The 21274-nt window shown below is 38.6% G+C and overlaps 1 protein-coding gene across 2 annotated transcripts in view; it reads left to right on the forward strand.

Moving 5' to 3' along the window:
* The first annotated feature begins 194 nt into the window (after positions 1 to 194).
* Positions 195 to 21274, forward strand: part of tspan4a (tetraspanin 4a) — a 42411-nt gene continuing 21331 nt past the window's right edge. Inside the window, exons 1-2 of one of the 2 annotated variants that reach the window (XM_030765667.1) lie at positions 195 to 294; positions 16775 to 16854. In XM_030765667.1, coding sequence (XP_030621527.1) covers positions 16792 to 16854 — 63 coding nt within the window. In that variant the 5' untranslated portion in view covers positions 195 to 294; positions 16775 to 16791. Of the gene's footprint in view, positions 295 to 16542; positions 16855 to 21274 lie in introns of those variants that run through there. The other variant, XM_030765666.1, reaches the window with a different exon arrangement.

Genomic DNA, 21274 nt, shown 5'->3' on the forward strand with positions numbered 1-21274 from the left:
TTAGGCTTGGATTCCTACCACTAGGCGGAACTGTTGTCTCACTTATATGGCCCAATGTCCATGTTCACAGGGGAGAGTTTTTTGGAAAGCATCAGTGTCCAGGGAGGTGGGCCATTGCACATGAGAGGATGTTTTCCCTCCTCTGAACATTAGTTGACATAGAGAGAGAGAGAGAGAGAGAGAGAGAGAGAGAGAGATGTGAATCTTCAGAGAGTTTCAGAAAGTGCAAGAAACTGTAAGGATTTCTTTCAGAACTGAGGAACGTGGACAACGTAGTTACATAACAGGGGCAAGGTAAGATTTGAAATACCTCTCTTGTCCCTAAGTTGGTATCCTTGCAGAGATCAGTCTTATTTGAGCCTGGGTGTGAGAGCAGAGCTTATGAACACACTGAATAATTTAACTGTAGAGAGGAAGCCGTTTATTAACGAAATAGCTGTATTTCAAAATGTTCTCTTCTCTTCTCTTCTCTTCTCTTCTCTTCTCTTCTCTTCTCTTCTCTTCTCTTCCCGTTAGCATGTCTTACATCTTGTGTATAAACATTATCCATTGTCTTAAAAAAAACACTGATATCAGGCTGTTATCGAGCCCTAAGAGTGAGTTTCAATGTCTTTGGTTTGGGAAAAAAAGAGATCAGGGGGATACAGAAAAGACCAGGGAGATATAACCAAAACAGTATGATGAAGCACATGTGTTTATGTGTGTGTGTGTGTGTGTGTGTGAGAGAGAGAGAGAGAGAGAGAGAGAGAGAGAGTAATAGAGATTAAGGGAGAGACAGAAGCTGCAGAGAGGAGGAGTTAAAAGAAAAGAAACATTCTCCAGGATCTTGATGGAATACATAAATAAACTCTCAGTGGACCATAACATTAAAACATTCCAGAGATTCCAACTTGCAGTCCCTCCTTCAGACCAAAGCTTTTTAAAGAGATGGACACAAAGTCCCACCAGCTGAGCAGCTTGTGTGTGTGCTCTTAGAGTGTGTAAAACTCTCTCTCTCTCTCTCTCTCTCTCTCTCTCTCTCTCTCTCTCTCTCTCCTTCTTTGTTTATATGTGTGGTTAGCATGACTTACAGCTGTGTGCTAGTAACAGTGACACATAATCTCACCAATTTACTAGAGCAACTGATGAAAGGAAAAAACTACAGCACCTGCTGCCTATACTAACACACACATAACCCCCACACACAGAGCCCCTCTCTTTGTGGGTCACACTAGTGGGAGAGATATTCACCAACAAACAAACAAGCATTTGCATATGTATGGACAAAAAGACTTCACATATCTGTGTGGTGGTGTATTCCTGCATGTGCTAGTTTGAGCATATACTTGTGCATCTCTTAAAAAATCAATGACTTTTAAAGCCACATTACTTTGTTAGCATGTTGGTGTATACTTACTATTGTAATCAAGGGTTGCTACCAGGATCATTTTTGTTGGAATGAAGAAAACATAGTATTTTTATGTGGTTGGACACCACGGGAGACCGTTAGCCCTACTTTTAGATCAGGTCTTAAAGTTTTATGGCATATCAAGGTTAAATTCTAACAAGCAGCGGCTGTTTACTCTGTATGCTTACAAATGGAATGTTTTTACAAAAATTGTTGAAAAGAGAAGACATCCCCCTCCCTTTTTTTGCACAACCTGTGGTCATCTAATAGCTCATTTGAGGCGTGGTGAACTACCCAACAATTACAATAAACACTGGCTCCTCTGAGGGTGGACCTGCCAACACGACACTTCAGCTCCAGAAAGAGAGGCTGTGTGTGCGTGTGCGTGTGTGTGTGTGTGTGTGTGAGCAAGCTTTTCTTTTGTGAAAAGGGAGTGTATAGTTGGGAGGGGTGTTGAGAAACGTATAAAAATAGTGCAAGGAAATATGGAACAAATGAGTTAGTCACACAGAGAATGTTATAAATGTTTATTTGGATGTGTCTATTGTAATTTCCTTGATAAATACACTTCTGTCAGGCAAACAGAGGGGAATAGTGAAGTGCAAGTTCCATGGCAATTCGTGACATGAATAAATATTGCTCTGTGCAGAAAAGCAAAAAGAGAGGGAGACGGAGTGGGCAGAGGGGGAGATAGTTGGAGAGTCAAGAGCAATGCACATCTAGGCATTGCACAGATCTAATAATGTGTGAATCTCTTGTCCTGCCTCTGTGTCTTCTTGTCAACTCAAATCTTAGATATGAGCAAGGCCATGTGGGTGTTTTTTTTAAAAGTGATCCTCTGCCTGCTGCCTCCTATTTAATATGAAGGCTGTAATGGTAACAGTGGAAAAGAGAGCAGAACGGGGCTGTATCTTACATGATTGTGAGCACGTTGAGATGCACACACACACGCACGCGCACGCACGCACACACACGCGCACACACACACACACACACACACACACACACACACACACACACACACACTTCACATTTGAATCACGTCCCTGTTCATTCAACAATAACCTGGCTCTCCTGCACTTGTTCCTGCTCTTGTTTGATCGTTAGTTTTTGTTTTTTTCATTTATTTTTCTTCATTTTCATTTCTACCTCCTATCCTTTTTTTCTTCGGTAAAGTCTGTTTGTATTGTAAGAACACTATAGAGATAACGCTTGACTGCGCTGGCACAACAAAACAAAATTCCTCCTTTGATCAACTACAAAAAGCTACTTTCTTTTGAATGAATGATTTTCACAGTGATTATGCTGTAGACAGCTTGTCGTTAAGTGCACTGTGTCTATCATCAGGACAACTAACAAGGATGGAGAAGTAAGTGTAGAACTGACAGTAATCTGCAAAACCAGGTTATATGTACGCATCTTTTGTTAGAGCACAAATATTACCCTGCTACATTTAATCTATCTGATATCATATTTTGAGTGAATCTGGTCTTTTTCATACTTTTTAGGGGAACAAAATATTTGAACTTTTCCTCCTTTGGTGGAACAGAAAGGAACAGAAAGATATATGATTTATGTTATTTTAAATAAACTGTGGCATCCTGTGTAATTTCTTGGAATATCTTAAATTATTCATGGATTTCCAGGAAGCTAAGATGTCTCTGCCATGAAAAGAAGGAACCATACTATATCAGCACAAGAGAAATACACTCATGTTCACTGTTTTAAGTAATATTCAAATACTCAACAATTTAGGAAGTATAAATATCTGTCAGGAGCATTTTTAAGACCTCAGTGTTTCAGTAAGCTTAAGCTCCCCTGTGAAAAGTTCATTTAGTTATGCAAGGGCTCCTCCCACTCTCCTTCATGGATATTTTTACTGTCTACCACACTTATATAAACAATATCTTACACTTTTCACTGGTCTTTCCCATTCCTAAAGCTCCAGTATTCAGATTTTACAGCAGCTTACTTGGATCCTCAGCTTCAGTTCCATTTCTGTTCTCACGGGTGCGGGCAAAGATCTCAAAGATATGGTTTATGATCAGCGTCTAATTTTAGTATACTCATTTCTTCCCCTGTTCACAGCTACAACCCATAGTGATGACTGTTGTCCAAACATACGGAGCAGAACAGTGTATTAGTTAGTAGAGTGTTCCATTAAGAGAATGGTTTCTGTGTGTCTAATGTCTAAAACTTACCCATTAATCTGATTTAAAACTAATCTACATTGCATTATATCAAAATGATTGTTACTTGTATATAAGAAATGTAAACCGACATATTATTCAATGCTTACCACCATTCACTTTAAATCTGGATTATGTTCATAGCTTAAAATAATATAACATAATATAATATACCCCTCAGAATGTTTACCCTCCAATGAATGGTATGGTGGATTTAAAGAGTTAAATATGAAAGGTGTAAAATTCAACACTGGATTACTTTTACTGACAAGGCCACAAACTAGTCCAGTAAAGTTCCATGGTTATGAGTTGCATGGCTATATTCTGTTCAGTGTAAAGCATATGAAGGTGTTCAAAATACAAACAAAATACAATAAATAAATCAGATGCTTAATTGTTTCATCATCAAATTGTGATCAAAGTAATTTCTTAACCAGCTGAACCAAGTGGGTCTGGCACTAATTACTGAAAAACTCAATTAATAGTAGCTATTAATGAGAAAAGCCATGAACATAATTCTGACTTTTTGTCAAGATTTGCTGGTTCTCTTTCTTTAGTGACATCAAGACATTCTGAAATGTCTGCGGTTGGTGGTGAACAAGGCAGGTCTTACCTGAAGTTATCACAAGTCAGTCTCACAGTTATCAAAAGTCAGAAATCAGAGGGCACAGAAATAAAAAAACAAAACCAAGATTTAATGCACTAAACATGTATGAAAGTGTACTCTCAGAACATGAAAGATATCTGTTTGAAAAACTGAATTTGATTCAATATATTTAAACTCTAGAACTAAACATACAATTTATTTCTTCACATCTGCAAGTTTTTCTGAGCACTCTGGACGAAGGTTACTTGTCTAGGTGTCTAGGTATGATTAGATAGTTTAATCTTCTGAGAACTACCCTTTTTCAGTGAAGTGCTAAGGGATGTGTTCGACTCATTTTGTGTGTGTGTGTGTGTGTGCGCGTGCGTCTGTGTGTGTGTGTAATGATAATCACAGGAATGGTACTTTTGCTATGCAAACCACAAAAGTGAAGCAAGAGCAGAGATTTGGAGATGCAGGTGAATAATTCTGTTTTGCACTCTGACATTCTCCATTCATTTTGTACATCTTTGTTGTATTTATGGCACACACACAAAAAAGTCTCTGTTTTAACTAAGTCATTTGAACTCCTTTACCCCACCAAACTTTAATATTTTCCACAACTCATTTGGTTCTCCTAATTCTGCTCTTGTATAATGTATTATATTAGTGAAGATATCATCCATAATCTAATTATACGCTCAGTGGTTTTCTCAGCGTGTAATAAATTATCCCTCATTAGCAGGATTGGTCCTTGTGATAATTAAGCTTTTGAGAGTGGTGATGACTGCCTCCTCTTTGGTTTGTCACCTCTAACTTTGTGAAAAAGCAGGAAAAAATGAAAGAATACAGCGTGGAGCATTATGTAGTTGAGAAGCACATAACATTCGAGCCTGTAGCTTCATGGAGTGATGCATGGACCAAAGAAATTTAGCAGCTTGATTGCGCAAATTAGCATCATCGAATTCACATGGAGGTGAAAATACGTAACTGATTATATAACATTGGAGGCATGTATGCAAATAACAGGGATCCATAGTTATCTTGGGAAAGGCTGCATAGAAGAGAGGTAAAATCTACCGAGAATCAGTCCTGTAAATGATTGGAAACTACTGAAGGGTAGGCGTGCAAATCACAACAGTGGGATCCAAATCTGAGTGAAATGCTATGAAATCTGAAACGACTGAGAGGATGAATGGAAAAATTTGAATATAGATCAGCTTTCCTTAGTGTAAGGGTTAAAATTAAAGGTTGAAGGGAGTTCCTGAAACAAAAACAAACAACAACAACAAAAAACACCAGCTGGGATAAATCAAACTAGGTCACACTCTGAGGTACACAGATGTCACATTAGTGCTGTCATCAAATCCTTTGTACAATCCCCTATTCCATAATCAGATACCCCTGGGGAACCTGTCAAACTCAGCTCAAAAACATCTGACCAATTCTCTTTGAATAGGAAATGATGAAAATATGCTTCATAACATTCAAGATATGAGTCCCAATATTGCTTCCTTACATGTCCTTGGGTGGTTAGTTTCCATGACAACAGCACTTATAGAGAGACTGTAACAGTTCAAGCACAGATAAAGAATCAGACTTACTTTTATTTATGTGCATTTAGTTGAATTATTTGAAAAGTCTTAAATTAAAGCGGTAAATGAATGAGGGAATCAAACGTTTTAGGAGCATAAAGGTTATTCTATTTGCAGTGTGATGCATTATACCAGTTACAGAGCCTATTTCATTCCTAGTCCCAGATCTTGTCAAATGCAGTAGAGTGTATATTTTGCCGAATACATTAAACAAACAAACAAACAAACAAACAAACTTTGTATTTATTTGAATTTAGAGGTGTATGTAGTGTTTCCCCCCCCCCTCCCCCGACACACACACACACACACACACACACAAAATGGAGAAGGGAGAGAAAAAAAGTAAAATAAACTGAGCTAGCTTTCGCTATATAAATGCACAAATCCCCTCTCACAGTCAAATCATGGGACTAAAGCTGTATGTATATCACAGTGAACACAATTTGCCTAAAGCACAGGCATGTGACATGTCTGTCCAGACTTGATTTGCTCTAGGTATACTGTCTGTACTATGGGTTCTGTCTTGTGCATTGGAATATAGAGGTGAAAAGGTGCTGTTAGTCATGATAGTTGATCTGTGGCTAGTTTCCTGTGAGTGGTGTTTAATGAGAGATTCAAAATGATGATACATTTTCACACATCCTGGCGCTATTTTTCTATGATTATGCATTCACCATCACTTGATCTCCAAATTTTCCTCCGAGGACATTTTAAATGTCAGCATTTTTTTGGGCGGTTTCAACTAGAAAAAAGCAACTTCTTGCTTTCGGTTTACAGATTACGCAAAATTTAGAGCTGCCGTCAGGAGGAAGCAAAACTCCAGACTTCTGCTGTTGACTTGAGGGAGCTGCCATCTGAGCTAAGAGCCATCACATTTCTCCCAGGCTGTAACTGCACTGAGCACTGGTCTTTCGTCACTGTTTTTTTTTTTTTTTTGCCTTGCCTTGCCTCTTGCATGTTCTCTGCCCTATATTTTAAAAATAACTTTTTCTTCCCTCTTATCTTTTCTGTGAACTCATTTCTATTCTTTTTCTGAGTAGCTCTCTTACTGTCTTGTCACTGTTCACCTTGGAGCAACTAATTAGTGCCTGAGCCTAGGCTCTGATGGCATTTTCTCAGTACAGAAATTTTAGAAGTGCTTAACTTCCCGTAAAGGAACCAACCCTGGCCTTTATCAGAAAACTGAGGAACAACTGAGTGGTCATTAAATCCTGTTATGCCAATCTAAATGTTATTAGTTTTTGTATATAAGTTTTGTCATGGCAATGGAGTTTTCACAATCTTAGCAATCTTGCTGGTGGATTATTTTTTATTTATGATTTAGGAGTTTTGAAGAGAGACATGCTTTTTCAATTAAAGTTTGAGGGAGGCGCCAGTTTTCTTTCATTTAGAATTTTTAAGAGCCCTTTAACTTGAATTTCATGAAATTGCAGTTTTTTGAAATTACTTCATTTTAACACTACGTGCCTTTGGTGTTATTATTTTACTATGGTATATTATAACCTTGCCTTGGACAGTTTTTAATGGCATTATATCATTTGTAAGGAGGGTTACCCTAGTTGGGTGGGTCACCCTGTACCTTTGTCCAACGGTGTGTTAGACTGAATGTAAATCCCAGCCATCTGAGCTTTTCTGGGCCACTCATGCTCTTTTCTTTGATGTCTTGGTAGCTGGGTATTTTCATTACCCTGTATTCTTTTCCTAGTTCTCATGGGGTATGAGTCATGGTACGTTTTCTTCAGGTAGATGAACTAGGTCATGACTCTGTGGTTTTGACTTGGAGTGTAGGATGCATCCTGTGTTTAGCTGAATATTTGATCTGACTAAAGATACGATTGCTGTCTTAAGAAAATACCCACAAATGCCTGAAGTTACTAGGATTATAGCCCAGGAGACTGATCAGTTGACAATCATAAATATTTGCGTATGATCCTGGACAATAATCTCAAATTTGATATTAACTCTGATACTCTCTGTGAAAATATACGGAAATATGTTTTTTTTATTGAGGAAATCCAATTTATATGAAAAATTCTTTCGATATTCTGCACAGCCAGTATAATTCACAAATCTCTTAATTGTCTTTCAGTTAAAGTTAATGATGCACATTTAATCATGAAATGTCACATGCTGTACTCCTGCTGGAATATAACCTCATCATGCCCCCACCTGCCACTCCCATCAGCCCCAGCACCCCAGCACTCACTGTATGGCTCTGTCTGTCATTCCTCTTTTCCTACATTGTAGAGTGCCGTTGCAATACTGATCCTCATTATATTTGCCATTCACCAACAGCATGATTGTGTCGATGAAATTAGTGCTTGCACTCATTGTATTCTTCTGTATAGCATTGTAATGATTTCTCACGTCCCATGAGAATTCCATACCTGCAGAAATTTGTATTATTTTTGTATGTAACTCTGGAAGAGGTTTTGCAAATGTGTTTATAAAATGTAAATGTGCTTATTTCACCAGAGCAGACAGAATCCCACGTTGAAAATGATGGCTTACCTGCGGTTATTTTGGTTTTTTCATGCTGAGAGAGAAACTGAGTAACAATTTTGACAGCACACCCATTCTGTAGAACTGAATGCTGTTTTTGGTCATGTCCCCATAGCCTAAATATTTTTCAGCTGTTCTCCTTTCTGCCAAATTTCACTGCATATTGTAAAATATATTGTTTGAACTGAGAGCTTCACCTCTATGATCAGTTGGGGGGGGGGGTGTCTTTGCTTAGACAGGAGAAGGAAGCAACCTGGGAAACAGGTAAGCCTAGAGGCGCAGATAGATGATTAACAGTAGGCCTGCACCAACATATTTTTAATGAGTGTACTCTCGTTAATTTGAAAACGCGTAAGCAACGGTTGGGTTGGGCAATCAATGACAATTTAACGCACAGTTTTCAAGCAGACAAAAAGGACCACAGAAATGCATGGTTTACTGTTGTTAGCTATATCATTTTGAAGCCATATTTTTTAACATAAAGTTACACAACCAATACCCTATGTAGCCTGCTCAAGTAACAGCCTAGTATCCCATAAACTGGACAGTTAGCGCTCTCCCTCCACACACCCTAGCACTACTAGTAGCTAACGTTAGGTAGGCACTTATGCCAGGACCAAGCACAGTAATTTAGGATATCTATCTTATGAAGCCGTCTAGTATTTTAAGATTATTTGGATCATTATCTGAAAGCCTGCCAGGTGTGACCCTGCAATACAACACTTACATTCTTGACCACAAAGAATGATTGTATGTCTCTCCTCTTAATGGGAGGACCATTCATGATCTAACGTGTTAACCTTTAGATGTGTGCAGAATGTCGGGAGACATAAGGGATGGGATTCTGCAGGAAGGAAGCACGTTGTATGATGATTTGACACTTAATCTAATCATAATCAGAAATTCTCTGACATAATGTAGTCATTTTATGATTTGCATAAATCAAGAAAGTATACAATAGGATATATTTTTATTTATTTATTTGGGAAGGGGGGGGGGGTCCCCCCATTCCCCCTGTTTCCCTAATATTAACTTAGATTACCAAAGTATATGGTGAAGCATTGCGCATGGTTCTCCACAGCTGTTCCAAAATGAGACAATAATCCAGAGTGATGCAACCTCCCCCTAATTTTTGTCTTGTATCCACTTCAATCAGCAAAGCATACTGGTAAAACAGGTGAGATAACTTTAAAAAAAATAAGGAATTTGAAAGAATAAGGAAAAATGTATCTGAATTAAATATAAATTTACAAAAAAAGGCTGACCTGCACAGTAGTACTGTAGAACTGTACAGAAAGCGTTTGCTTAATGCCCTGGTTTGACTAGCATGCCCTGATAGCCCTTTAATGTGTCCGGACCTGTGACACGATTAAGTAAATGCAAAGGACTTTTCAATACGGGCTGAGAGTACACAGTATTTGGGACAGAATGGTATTTTAGAGAATACAGTCTAAACACGGAGTAATGGATAATCTGCAAGAGAAAGACAAACCTCACAATCCATAGACAGGGATTTTCACATGATGGCATGCTACGCCTTAGCTTTCTCATTTGTTCTACCTCCATGGTCTTTCCATGAGCTCATTCAACTGCTTAGTTTACGCCCAACCAACCTTTGTCTGTTTGTCATCAGAAGCCTCTCAAAGGAAAATTACTTACATTACGACTAAAGACAGTGTAGGTAGGAGCTGTTTTGTAATGCAACTGAGATGCTGTAGAACAGGGACTTTTATAATTTGTTATCTACATTTCATATTTGCCTCTGATCTGATTTACTTTGTCTTCCCTGTGCAGTTTGTATACCTGAATTTCATTGTTAGGTTATGGCATAAAACAGAGTAATTCTATTTCTGAACTCGTCTCACTTAAATATGTGTACATGTGTTCATTTGTAAATGATGGGAGGTTTGTTGAATCAGTGTATTTGTGTGGATATGAGCAGTTTACGCACCCTCACAAAATGGGTCTTTATGATTAATGGATTTTTCTCCTCAGTTCTGTGGCCCCATAGTCTGAGCGGATTGGTCGTTTAATCTTCTCTAATACGTCTGGGGACAATGGAACTGAGATTAGACACTCTCTCACTCAGACTTGTACCAGCACATATGTTCTTTTCCCAGTGCTTCTTTTAACAATGGCTGCTTGCTAATTGTGGGGCCTGAGATAGGTGTAAATCCTTGCTTTTGTTAGTGGGACCCATTTGGCAAATCTGTTTTAAACAAATACTATCTATTTATTTGAGGATACTGAAATCATAAAGAACTAGTAGAAGGGCACTTGGAGAGCACAGACCTCTACCAAGGCCAATAGTCCACGCTTCTCTGATATTCAAATCTGCAACCGCAACCACTATATATGTCTGGATATATTTCCAGAACTATTAGAACAAAAAGATCAGGATGTATGATTGTGAAAGCTAATTTATTGTAAGAAACAATTAGCGATTATGCATGTGTTATGCAAGCATTCACTGTAATTACAACGAGTTTGCCCATGCATGACAAATTCAGTTCATTTTGTCCTATCTTGCAATGTTAACGAACGTGAAAAATAATACGTGGATCTACACTGTGAGTTAGATCTGCTCCAAAATTTAGTGAGTTCTTCTTTGGCCCATGCTACACCCCTCCACCAAGTTTCATGAAATTCGGCCTGGTAGTTTTTGTGTAATCCTGCTGACAAACAGACTGACAAACCAACAATCTGCACCACAAACGTAACCTCCTTGGCAGAGGTAATGAAACAAACATACTGATCTCTTTAAGAGGTACAGTGATGTCATGATTTCAGAGAGGCTGGAAGCAAGTGCGGGCAAACTTTATCTCAAAACACTATCCAAATACAAAGTTAAAAAGAGGCAGGGTCTAATACACACACACACACACACACACACACACACACACACCCCTTATACAAAAAGACAACAAAAAACAAACAAACATACAAAAAAAACAGCTGTCTGCCGTGGGCTAGACAAAATAAGAAGTCAAGTAGGCTGAAAGACAATAAGACTAACTGGAAACAGGGATTCTAACTGGGAACAGGTATGCTAAACAGGAACAAGGAATACACAGGTCACCACATTCATGTATGTGAGACTTCACAACTAACTATGAAACTGAGGGGTTTATATACAGAGAGAGCTAATGAATAAAGCCAAGAACAACGAACATTGCACAATGAACATATTATATGCAGGAGAATAAGAAGCAGTGTGCAGTCAGTATGCAGTGACCTTCAGAGATCATGAGAATGGTGAAATAAAGGCAGTCTCTGACAAATATTCTCACTAGTTTTATTTTTTTCGTGTTTAAAATAATTTTCTAGTTTTAACACAGTGGTGTTCAGTTGATTACAACAAGACGCCATAAGTTTATGTGAATGTATTATTCGTTTTCTGTTTCTAGGGTGAGTTATGTAATATGAATTGTTTATGTATAATTTATTTATCAGATTCAGTCATAGAACAGTGCCCTGTGCTATCAGATTCAGAATTTGTGATCTGAATCAAAAATCACTTATTAAGCATATGCTGTGGGTGTTATACCCTCTAGACATTGTTTGTAAATCTAACTTAAGCCAAAAAGAACATCCTGCATCAGTGAATGATCTGTGGACTACCACCGTGTAAATATTACAAATTGGAGCCTTCTGTGTGACCATTTGTGAGATATAATCACTCTATTTCTCTTAAGCAGCTTGTTAATTTCTTATGTTGAAAATGCATGGGTAGGAAGTTTTTTAACCTTAAAATGAGTTTGATGGTCTCTGTCTGTCAGGAGAAGCAAAGGATTCCTATCATAAACTAATAAGTCACAAAAAAATTAATTTTACTGTATTTTGTAACATAATTACAAAAACATCAAGCACAAATGAGATGAGAGAGGAACATAATGCTAGGAAGAACCATTGCTTTAGTCGACTGTTTAGTGAGAGAAGAGAATATTATCTGCACACATCTTAATGAAGAACCATGGGTCGGTGTCCCACAGCGATACTCTTAATGAGGGTTGAAGCAGAGAGAGAGTGAGGGAAAGAGAGAGAGAGAGAGAGAGTATCATGTCTGTAACATAGTTTTGTTTCTTTCATTTTACTTGGAATATGCCTGGAATAGGATTTCATCCCATTTTTATATCATCAGCTGCCAGTTGACTACAACTGTAGGTCTCAGTCCTTTTCAGCACATGGCATCCTTGTACCTGGGGAAGAGTAGACATTCATCCCACCTAATAGATGTGAAATATATCTTTTGTTTCACAAGGCAATACTTTAACAAGATGCATCATTTTTAATTCTTCATTGCCTTACTGATTAGATAAGCTTTAAAAGTAGGATAAGGTAAGACTTTTGTCCTCAGAGGGCAAGAAATAATGATACTGTAAAAGTTACATTCTTCTATGAGAATTATGTATGTATCCTATTTATGGTGTGTGTATGGTAGACTTCCTCAATCAAGCATTTTTTTGATCGGAACAAAACAGACTGTCAACACATTTCAGTATGCTGACCTAATATGCTGACCTAGAGCTGTGCGCAAGAAATTGGTGGTAGGTTTTTTATGTAAATATTTAGCGCTACATTGGCATCATTGTAAAAACCCCATAAAGAAAAAAATCTGTAATGGTCATTTATAACTGTGTTTTATTTTCTGCTGTGTTCTTTGCACAACCCTGATATGATTTCACTTTTACCTTAAAATGTTTCTGCTTTCCAGATATTCATTACTGATAGTGCTGGACATTTAGATTCTAATTACCCGTATACCATACATAATTGGACAAAATGAGAGTGTAGGGTTTTGCTGATTAAAGGTTTTGCCTCATTATTCCCGTTGTTTTCAGTTTTATAGACGCTCGTCTTACAATCTTAAAACTGAACCGTCACAGTGAGTGGAATGTATAAAGTTCCATGATAAAATCGTTTTAAGGTGAAAAATAATTTTAAAAAAGCCAATTTTTCCAGTTTCTTAAGCAAGACTGCCGGCAGGCATGTGCTAAAAGAACTGTCTGAACACAATGTCACATGACCGTGATTTATCTTTGGAATGTATTTGGTTTAGGTGCAGTACTTGTCAGAAAATAACTGACCTTTTACTGCGCCCTGAAACCTTTTTGTTACAATACAGGATGAGTTTCAGATCATTAATTACTGTCGTTAAGCCCATTTTCAGTGTTACAAATCAGTAAAATGTAGATCAAAATAGTTCTAGCATGCTGTTTTTGGTCTGAGAGGATGATATACTGGATATACTTATATTTTCCAAAACTTTGTTAAAATGCTGCAGAAATTAAAACAGGTCTGAAATCACTTAAAATATTGCTTGGATCTGATTAATACAAGATGTAAGTGCAAACTTAGTAGGAGACATCCAGGTTCTTTAGCAAAAGCTTTACAACTCTGATTTTTTTTAACATATGAGAATAAACCTGTCTCTCTCAAACAGTAATCATATCCAACATGATTTGAAGCTCTGCCAGATGCATTTGTCAAAAAATATAGCACCAGATTTAGTGAGCAAGTAAAGGATTTCATCTGATTAAAAGGCTCCTGTAGCTGTGATCCACCTACAGGCTAAGGAATATCAGATTTTAAATGATTGACTTGTGAGTGTAAAAGATAACTATTTGCATTTTAATGATGACATCTGAAAATGCTTGCCACAGTTGCTAAGTTTAATAAAGAGTCAATAGTGGGAAGATGTTTTCTTTCAGGATATAAGCATTTTTCCCATTTGCACTCCATTTACATTTTACTCTCAATTCACATCACTTTATCTCTTAAGACACATATCTCTCAAGTGGACACATTGCTTTTCCAAGGCATGACAAAGTAGAAATCTTTTTATAACTATGCTGTAATAGAACAATGTTCTCAGATGCATCTATGGAACAACATGCACTGTATGCACAACCCCCGTGGTGACCAGCGAGGGTGTAGACTACCACATGTGGAGTCCCCCTCTGCTTCTTTTCACTGGTACACGGAGGACTATTCTGGGAAGCAGTAAGGCATACAGAGGTCGCCAGATGCTTGCCAGATCCGTCCACCACTAAGCTGGTGCCCCGACCAACCAGTGGAAATCACTGTTGCAGCGACGAAGAGATGGTAACCCATCATCTTCTCACCTGTGGACAGTGTCAATTATGACCATTCGGACAAATGAACATGGTTGTGGACACAGAACTGATTACATGGGTAGATAATTCCCATGTTCTTGCCATGAATAAAAACATAAATTAAAACTAGAGCTGGAGATCAAACTGGAATGAGGATGAATACCTTTAAAGGTTACCTGTCCCTTTAAACAGCAGGAGTGGAGCGGCAGAGAGCGATGAAGTGAAGAGTAGCAGGGAAGTCATATGGTCTGCAGTACCCAGGAACCATTCATGAATAAACACACAATACAATCTGGGAAACCGAGAAAGCTGTCATGTCATCACAATAATCAGATTAGATCAGGGCTTGTAGAACCAGAAGTGATAAACAATCACTGTGTCTAGACTGATATGATGCTGGACAGAGAGAGGGAGAGGGGAAGAGAGAGAGAGAGAGAGGGAGAGAGAGGGAGAGAGAGGGAGAGAGAGGGAGGGAGGGAGGGAGGGAGGGAGAGTGAGAGCAAAAGAGGAGAGCTTGAGCACTGACGCAGTAGAGATATGCTGCAACGTACGGGTGTAATAACCAACGCACTGGCTCCTTTGTGTGTGTTAGAACAAGCGCAAAGAGAGAGGGAGCTACTGTGCTAGAGGAGGATGGGGCTGAAGAAATGGATTGGTTAAACATCAGGAGGGAGTGTCTACAACCTGAATGATTGGTTGGATTCCCCTCCCTCTTAGGATTTGGGGACAGTTTCATGAGGAAGGGTTTAAGGGGAGGGGTAGTGAAATTATATGTGTGCATGTGTGTGTGTGTGTGTGTGTGTATTTGAGAGAGAGCATGAGAGTCATGGGGGAGAGGGAGTGAGGTAGGGAGAGAGACAGAGACCAGAGACAGAGAGAGAGAGAGAGAGAGAGAGAGAGAGAGAGAGAGAGGGAGGGAGAGTGAGAGGAAGAAGGATAGAACGAAGGAGGGACCTGCAGGCAGTCTGAGTGGACTCCACTAACGTTGCAGTGTTTCTGCTTTCCTCAACCTTTAATTTTCTTATGAGGGTAGTCTAACCCTCTTCTGCACCTGTATATTTTTCTCATTTGCTACTTGGACAGGATGATGGATAAACATGCACAAAAGGAGAGGAGCAACTGGACAAACCCACTGAATCTCTAATTTCTGCTGGCACCGTCTGGATATGAGACAATACGTTTTCTGATACAGAAAGAGAGAGAGAGTGAGAAAGAGAGAGTGATCCAAGGGAGGTTCAGCTACAACAGAAAGAGAGGAACAAGGAGCAGGGTCAAGGCGGTGTGGTCAGAGGTAGTGGGGACCTGCCCAGAATCATCTCTATATTTGCTTTGATAATATGAGAAAACAAAGGAATGCCATGTGCATCTCAGGGTATTTGTGTCCATTCATCTTTTTCTTCACTCTTCAGTTGCTTCTCCATTCATCCATCCACCCATTCAAAGTGTCACTCCTTTTCTCTTAACTTTTCATTTCATCACTTGATGGCCCAGAGCTATAGCTCTAGCATATGTGTAAAGAATTAAGCATAAGGACATAGATGCATGTGCTTGTGAGGTGTGTATGTGGGGGTGGGGGGTCTGTGTGTGTATGAGAGTGTGATATTAATTCAAGAGAGAATTAACTTGTAGTTTCAGATGAATAGTAGGTGCGTCCGTTGAAGACTAGGCAAATCATGCACACCGTTTTACAGCACATGTGAGTTTCCAGTGAGGTCGCGACTGATGAGATTAGAGAATGAAGAGTGTTTGAGGGCTTGCGTATACATATGGGATAGAAGCTTTAGTGATGTTTAGTCACTGAGAGAGATACTGAGATATTAATGGATTAACAGACGGGATCTGGAGGAGAAGAGTGGATCAGAGCACATCTGAGACTGAATTTGGAGAACTGTGGCTTGTGTCTGGCTGGCCAGAGCCAGGAGGAGATACATGAATGAAGCCATCTCAATTTCAATGACTTTGGACCAGAAAAAAAATGTAAAGTACTGTTTTTAAGGATATTTTGATCTTAATCAGTAACTTTTACTTGATCAGTTCTTTTGGCCAGTGTACTGAGAAAAACACTATCCAGTGTTGATTTCATTTCTCCTCAGTTGTTTAAAATTTTTTCAAGGTGGGGATCATTTGGCCCCTTGGGGCTCCGGCTGCGGCCCCAGCCCCCAATCCAAAGATGCGGCGTTCGAGCACGGATGAGACGCCGTACCGGCGCAGTCCGTCATTGGACAGTAAGCCAGGCTCGCCACCACTTCGTTACAGTGGAGAGTATGAATACCGCAGCTCACCCTTCAGTTTTGGTTTCCGCACCACGCCAGGGCCGCAGGCAGCTAAGGGTCGTTACACATCAGAGCAGGGCAGGAAGTATGTGGTGTTTTATCTGGACCTCTCCTTCATCTTCCTCTTAGAGCTGCGACGCTGCAGGATGGCCGAGGGCTGCATGAGGGCCCTGAGATATGGCATGGTCTTCTTCAATCTCCTCTTCTGGGTGAGTACACACGTGGGAACACACAGCTGACACATAGATCTCTGTCAGGATTTTGTGTATGTGAGTGTGTGTGTGTGCGTGTGTGTGCGTGTGTGTGTGTGTGTGTGTGTGTGTGTGTGTGTATGTGTGTGTGTGTATGTATGTGTGTGTGTGTGTGTGTGTGTGTTAACTTAGGAGGACATATTACCCTACTGCCAAAATAAAACTGCAAAGTTGCCTTTTTTTGTATGAAAGATATTCTTGCTATTGGTAAAACTAAGTGTGAAAATGTTTTTTGGTTAGGGTTAAGGCTTCAGTTATGGTAAGGGTTAGGGCTGGGTTGCTATCCTTTACATTTATTATAAAGGGAGTCAGTGGAAGTTCCCCAGAATCTAGCATACAAGGTAATACAATGAAACACATGACATGTATGTGCATGTGTGTGTGTGTGCGTGTGTGTGTGTGCGACTGTGTGTGCATGGTGCATGTATGTGTGGGTGTGTTGTTGAGGTGAGGCATTTCTACTTCAAGCTGAGACATATTTTATTCTCTGTAATGGAGTGCAGCCTTTGGCTCTGTGAATTGTAATTTAGCTGGTGAGTGCAAACCCCTCCTGAAATGTACTGACCCTTGCCCTGCTTAAATGATAGCCTGTCACCAGAGAGCTGGCTCATTTAAGGGGGGCTATGTGGGTGAGAAGACAGGGTCTCTCACTGTCAGAAATAGGTCAGTTCAGATGTGATTAGAAGAAGAAAGGATCAAAAACAGACACAATAGCTGGCTCTGTTGCCATTAGAGACTATCAGCACATATATTTTCACCTCAGCCTGCACCCATTAGACAAAATAGATGTTTAATTAAGAGAAACGATGGAGGGATTCTGCTTTTTAGGATTTACACACACAGAACATTTCCATTCATTTATATGCACAGTTTAATCTACACAGATGCAGATACATACAGAAGCACTTTAGACCCAGCATATGCATTTATACAGTCATTTCAAAATGCACATACACTGCAAGTACGTGCTGTCAGTGATATGATTTTAATCACACAGTGAGAAACAAAAATTTCCAGTTGTGGGAAAAAAACCCCAAAAAAACAAAAAACCTCTTTAATTACATTCTTTATCATCCTTAGGCTTATTTGTTCCATCAACAGAATGAGCATAGCCCTAAGGATTGATACTGTATTAACCTTCCTCCTAAGACAAGTGAGTATCAGTATTTTTCACATGAGCTGTGGAAAACAGAAAAGGCCACTTTTCTTAGGATATAGTGCAGAACATCTTAAACGGAGTGTCATTGACTTTACAGTGGAATCGCAAGATAAATGCCATCTGATTATATGCAGTAGCTACTTAGCACAGACTGCACGTTCAGGGAAGTTCACACTGATTAGTCTTGTTAACATAGATTTGCAGTTTTTATACTGAGAGACCTGCAGGAGAGCTATATGGGGAGAGAGCTAAAGACAGAGGTAAAGACTGAAAAACTGACAGAAAAGGGACAGACAACCGCAAATAAAGGAGATTATCGAGGTTCTCTCCTCATAGAAGTCATGTTTGCTAGCCCACCAAACTGGGTCATAGCAGAGAAGTCAAACATCTATTTAGCGTCCGCTTGTGCATCAACAGGAACTCTGTCCATTGCCATTTAGAGTCATCAGTGAGATTATGGCTATTACATTATTTAAAGACTGTGTTATTATACATCCTGGGAAAGGCTGGCAGTGTTGTATTGCTCCTCTCTGGAGCTCATATGATTGTTAGGGTAATTTAAGTGTGAAGACAGCAATGTGTCACTAAGGACTGGGCAGAGAAGCCAGTGAGTGGGAAAGATGCCAAGTGGAGAGACAACAGGTGTTACCACTTGAGGACTATGTCTAAAGATGACATAGCAGCTGTAAGTAAATTAACATCACTGTTTCTGTCTCATGTTTGCTGCTGTGAAGTAAAAGAGGAGCATAAATGTACATTTTCCCCCAAGATCCTCTACTACTTTGAATTTGAGAGTATCAGAGAGCAGGCGATAATGGTTTCAGGCAATCTGACAATAATGACATTTCTGACAATACTTACAAATTTGCTTTAGACTAAATGGAAGAGGACTATTATGGGTGAAAATGTCAGTGGATTTTCTTTGTGAGTTGTAGATAAGAGTGTGAGCTTTAAAAGCAAACAACTGAGCTGATATTTAATCAAATTATTTATTATACAAGTACATGTGAACAAATTGACATAAAGGACATCTAAATAATGAAATAATTATTGAAATAACTGAAACAACAACACCACTAAATTATTGAACCAGTGTTGACATGTCAGAAATGCCATATGTCCTGAAGATAATAACACAGAATGTTTCGTATGACCATATGGTAATACAAAAAGTCTAACATTTAGGTCCAACATTGACATACTGTACCACAGACAACCACACTCTGTCACACCCAGAAGTTATAGATCAAGCATCAAGATTTTTTTTTTTTTTTTCCAAATTTTATTTGATGTGCACAACAACAACAGCTATACACTGGATTCAAAATGAACATATTTTACAAATTTGTGAATGTTAATACTACTGAAATTGTTCTCACAGTGGTCTTAGCAATATGATCCCTCCTGTGGTGGGACTGTAAAATGACAATTTGTTTATTTTTCATCTGTTTATCTGCAGATCAGTCAGGCCTTTTTGAGCTGAATATAAGATATTGGTTGTTAAAATTGCACCATTCATTTGACAGCACTGAAAACATATGGTTGTAAGTTTTGGGTTTGTTTTTTTTTTTTTACATAGTTTCAGCAAGTAAGTGGTCATGGGAGTATGCATGTTTCATGTGTTTCATGCATTTTAAGAGGTCCATTTTTGGCAGAAATTTGACCTTGCAAGGTCTTAGATTGAGCTAGGATTGTTATTTCCAGAAATTAGCTATGAGTCAGCCGTATGAAAAATAATATTTTGTTGCTTAGCAGTGGAAACAGTTTTCATTCTTTTTAATAATGTACAGCATTATATTGTATCATACCTTTGCAACTAACTAGAACACATTTTATCTGATTTAGTATATATACGTATATCTAAGTGATGTAGTTACCCCTGTGTTTGAGTCATTCATATTTTCGTTAGTGGGGAATAATACTCCAAAAATGTCACATGACATGTAACCAAGCTTGGCAATATGTCTTACCACTGATACTACATAAGTGCCAGATAAATGAAGGATAATAATGCAAAACAATTTATGAAGTTATTATGAGACTTTATGACAATTGTAAAATGACATGACTTTCCCATAAGCACTCGCTGTAGGTTGTTATGATACATGCAGACTTGTGTTTCTACCACATAGACACAGTGTATAATGCATTATTATGCTTTCTGAATATAGTTAAGAGACAGCGAAACTACTCATGAATACTTTTGTCAAACGTTGCGATGCTTTAAGTGGGCAGAGTGAGGCGTTATAAAGGCTTGTCTGATCAATGTATTAATGTTTCATAAGTGTATTAATAATACATTATGTGTTTGGTATTCATAGTGCTGGTTCTATTGCATTATTTCACTGTATCCTGCAGATGACTGAACATACTTGTCAGTCAGCTTTTATAATGGCATAGTAACATTAGTTAGTGTCAGACTGCTTCAGAATGTAAAGGTAAACTACGTGTAATAGATTATTTAAAATGCAAATTATTTTCTTACAAATTTACAATGTCTTGTCTTTGGAATGTGTTATATTTCCATAAGAAAAAACAGAAATGGTTCAAATCTGGCAGATCCATCTGCTGCTCCTTATTCACAAATGAATTCAATGAAGATTTCAACATATGTAACAAGAACATAGGTGACCTTATTGTTTTCCTTTTATACCTGGAATTCAAATGTCTCAAACATGGTATCTTAGGCAAGAAAGGATTTTGTTGAGCAAGTGCAAATACAAAAAATAAATGTATGAATCTGATTGAGGTGAGAACTACAAAACCATTTCCCAGGGTTGACAGAGAGGAATACTAGTCACATAGCAGTCAAGTGTAAAAGCGTTAAATTGGCTGTAAACCAGCAATCCAACAAAGCCATTCTCACTGTCAGTTTTCATTGTGGAAGCGCTCCAAACTGCCATTTACACCTGTCCCAGAAAAAACCAAATTCAAGGGTAACCTGAAGTTTCAGTACGCATATAGTGGCACATTTTGGCATTTTTTTTTTAGCAGCACATGCAAACCATACACATTGATCTGATGGCTGTCTAATTGGGCTATATGGTTCTCAAATTTTAATGACAAATGAGATCTGTTATTCCTTAAACATATCAGTGGTATGACAAAGCAATTTCTTTTTAAAAAAAAATCTCTTCATTTTTCATTTTTTGAGAAAAATCCTTGATTGTTGCATGTCACGGTGGTGTGAACTGTGTAAAACATTTTTGTCTAGCTTTG

The sequence above is a fragment of the Chanos chanos genome, chromosome 2, assembly GCF_902362185.1.
Source record: "Chanos chanos chromosome 2, fChaCha1.1, whole genome shotgun sequence".
Classification (NCBI taxonomy): domain Eukaryota; kingdom Metazoa; phylum Chordata; class Actinopteri; order Gonorynchiformes; family Chanidae; genus Chanos; species Chanos chanos.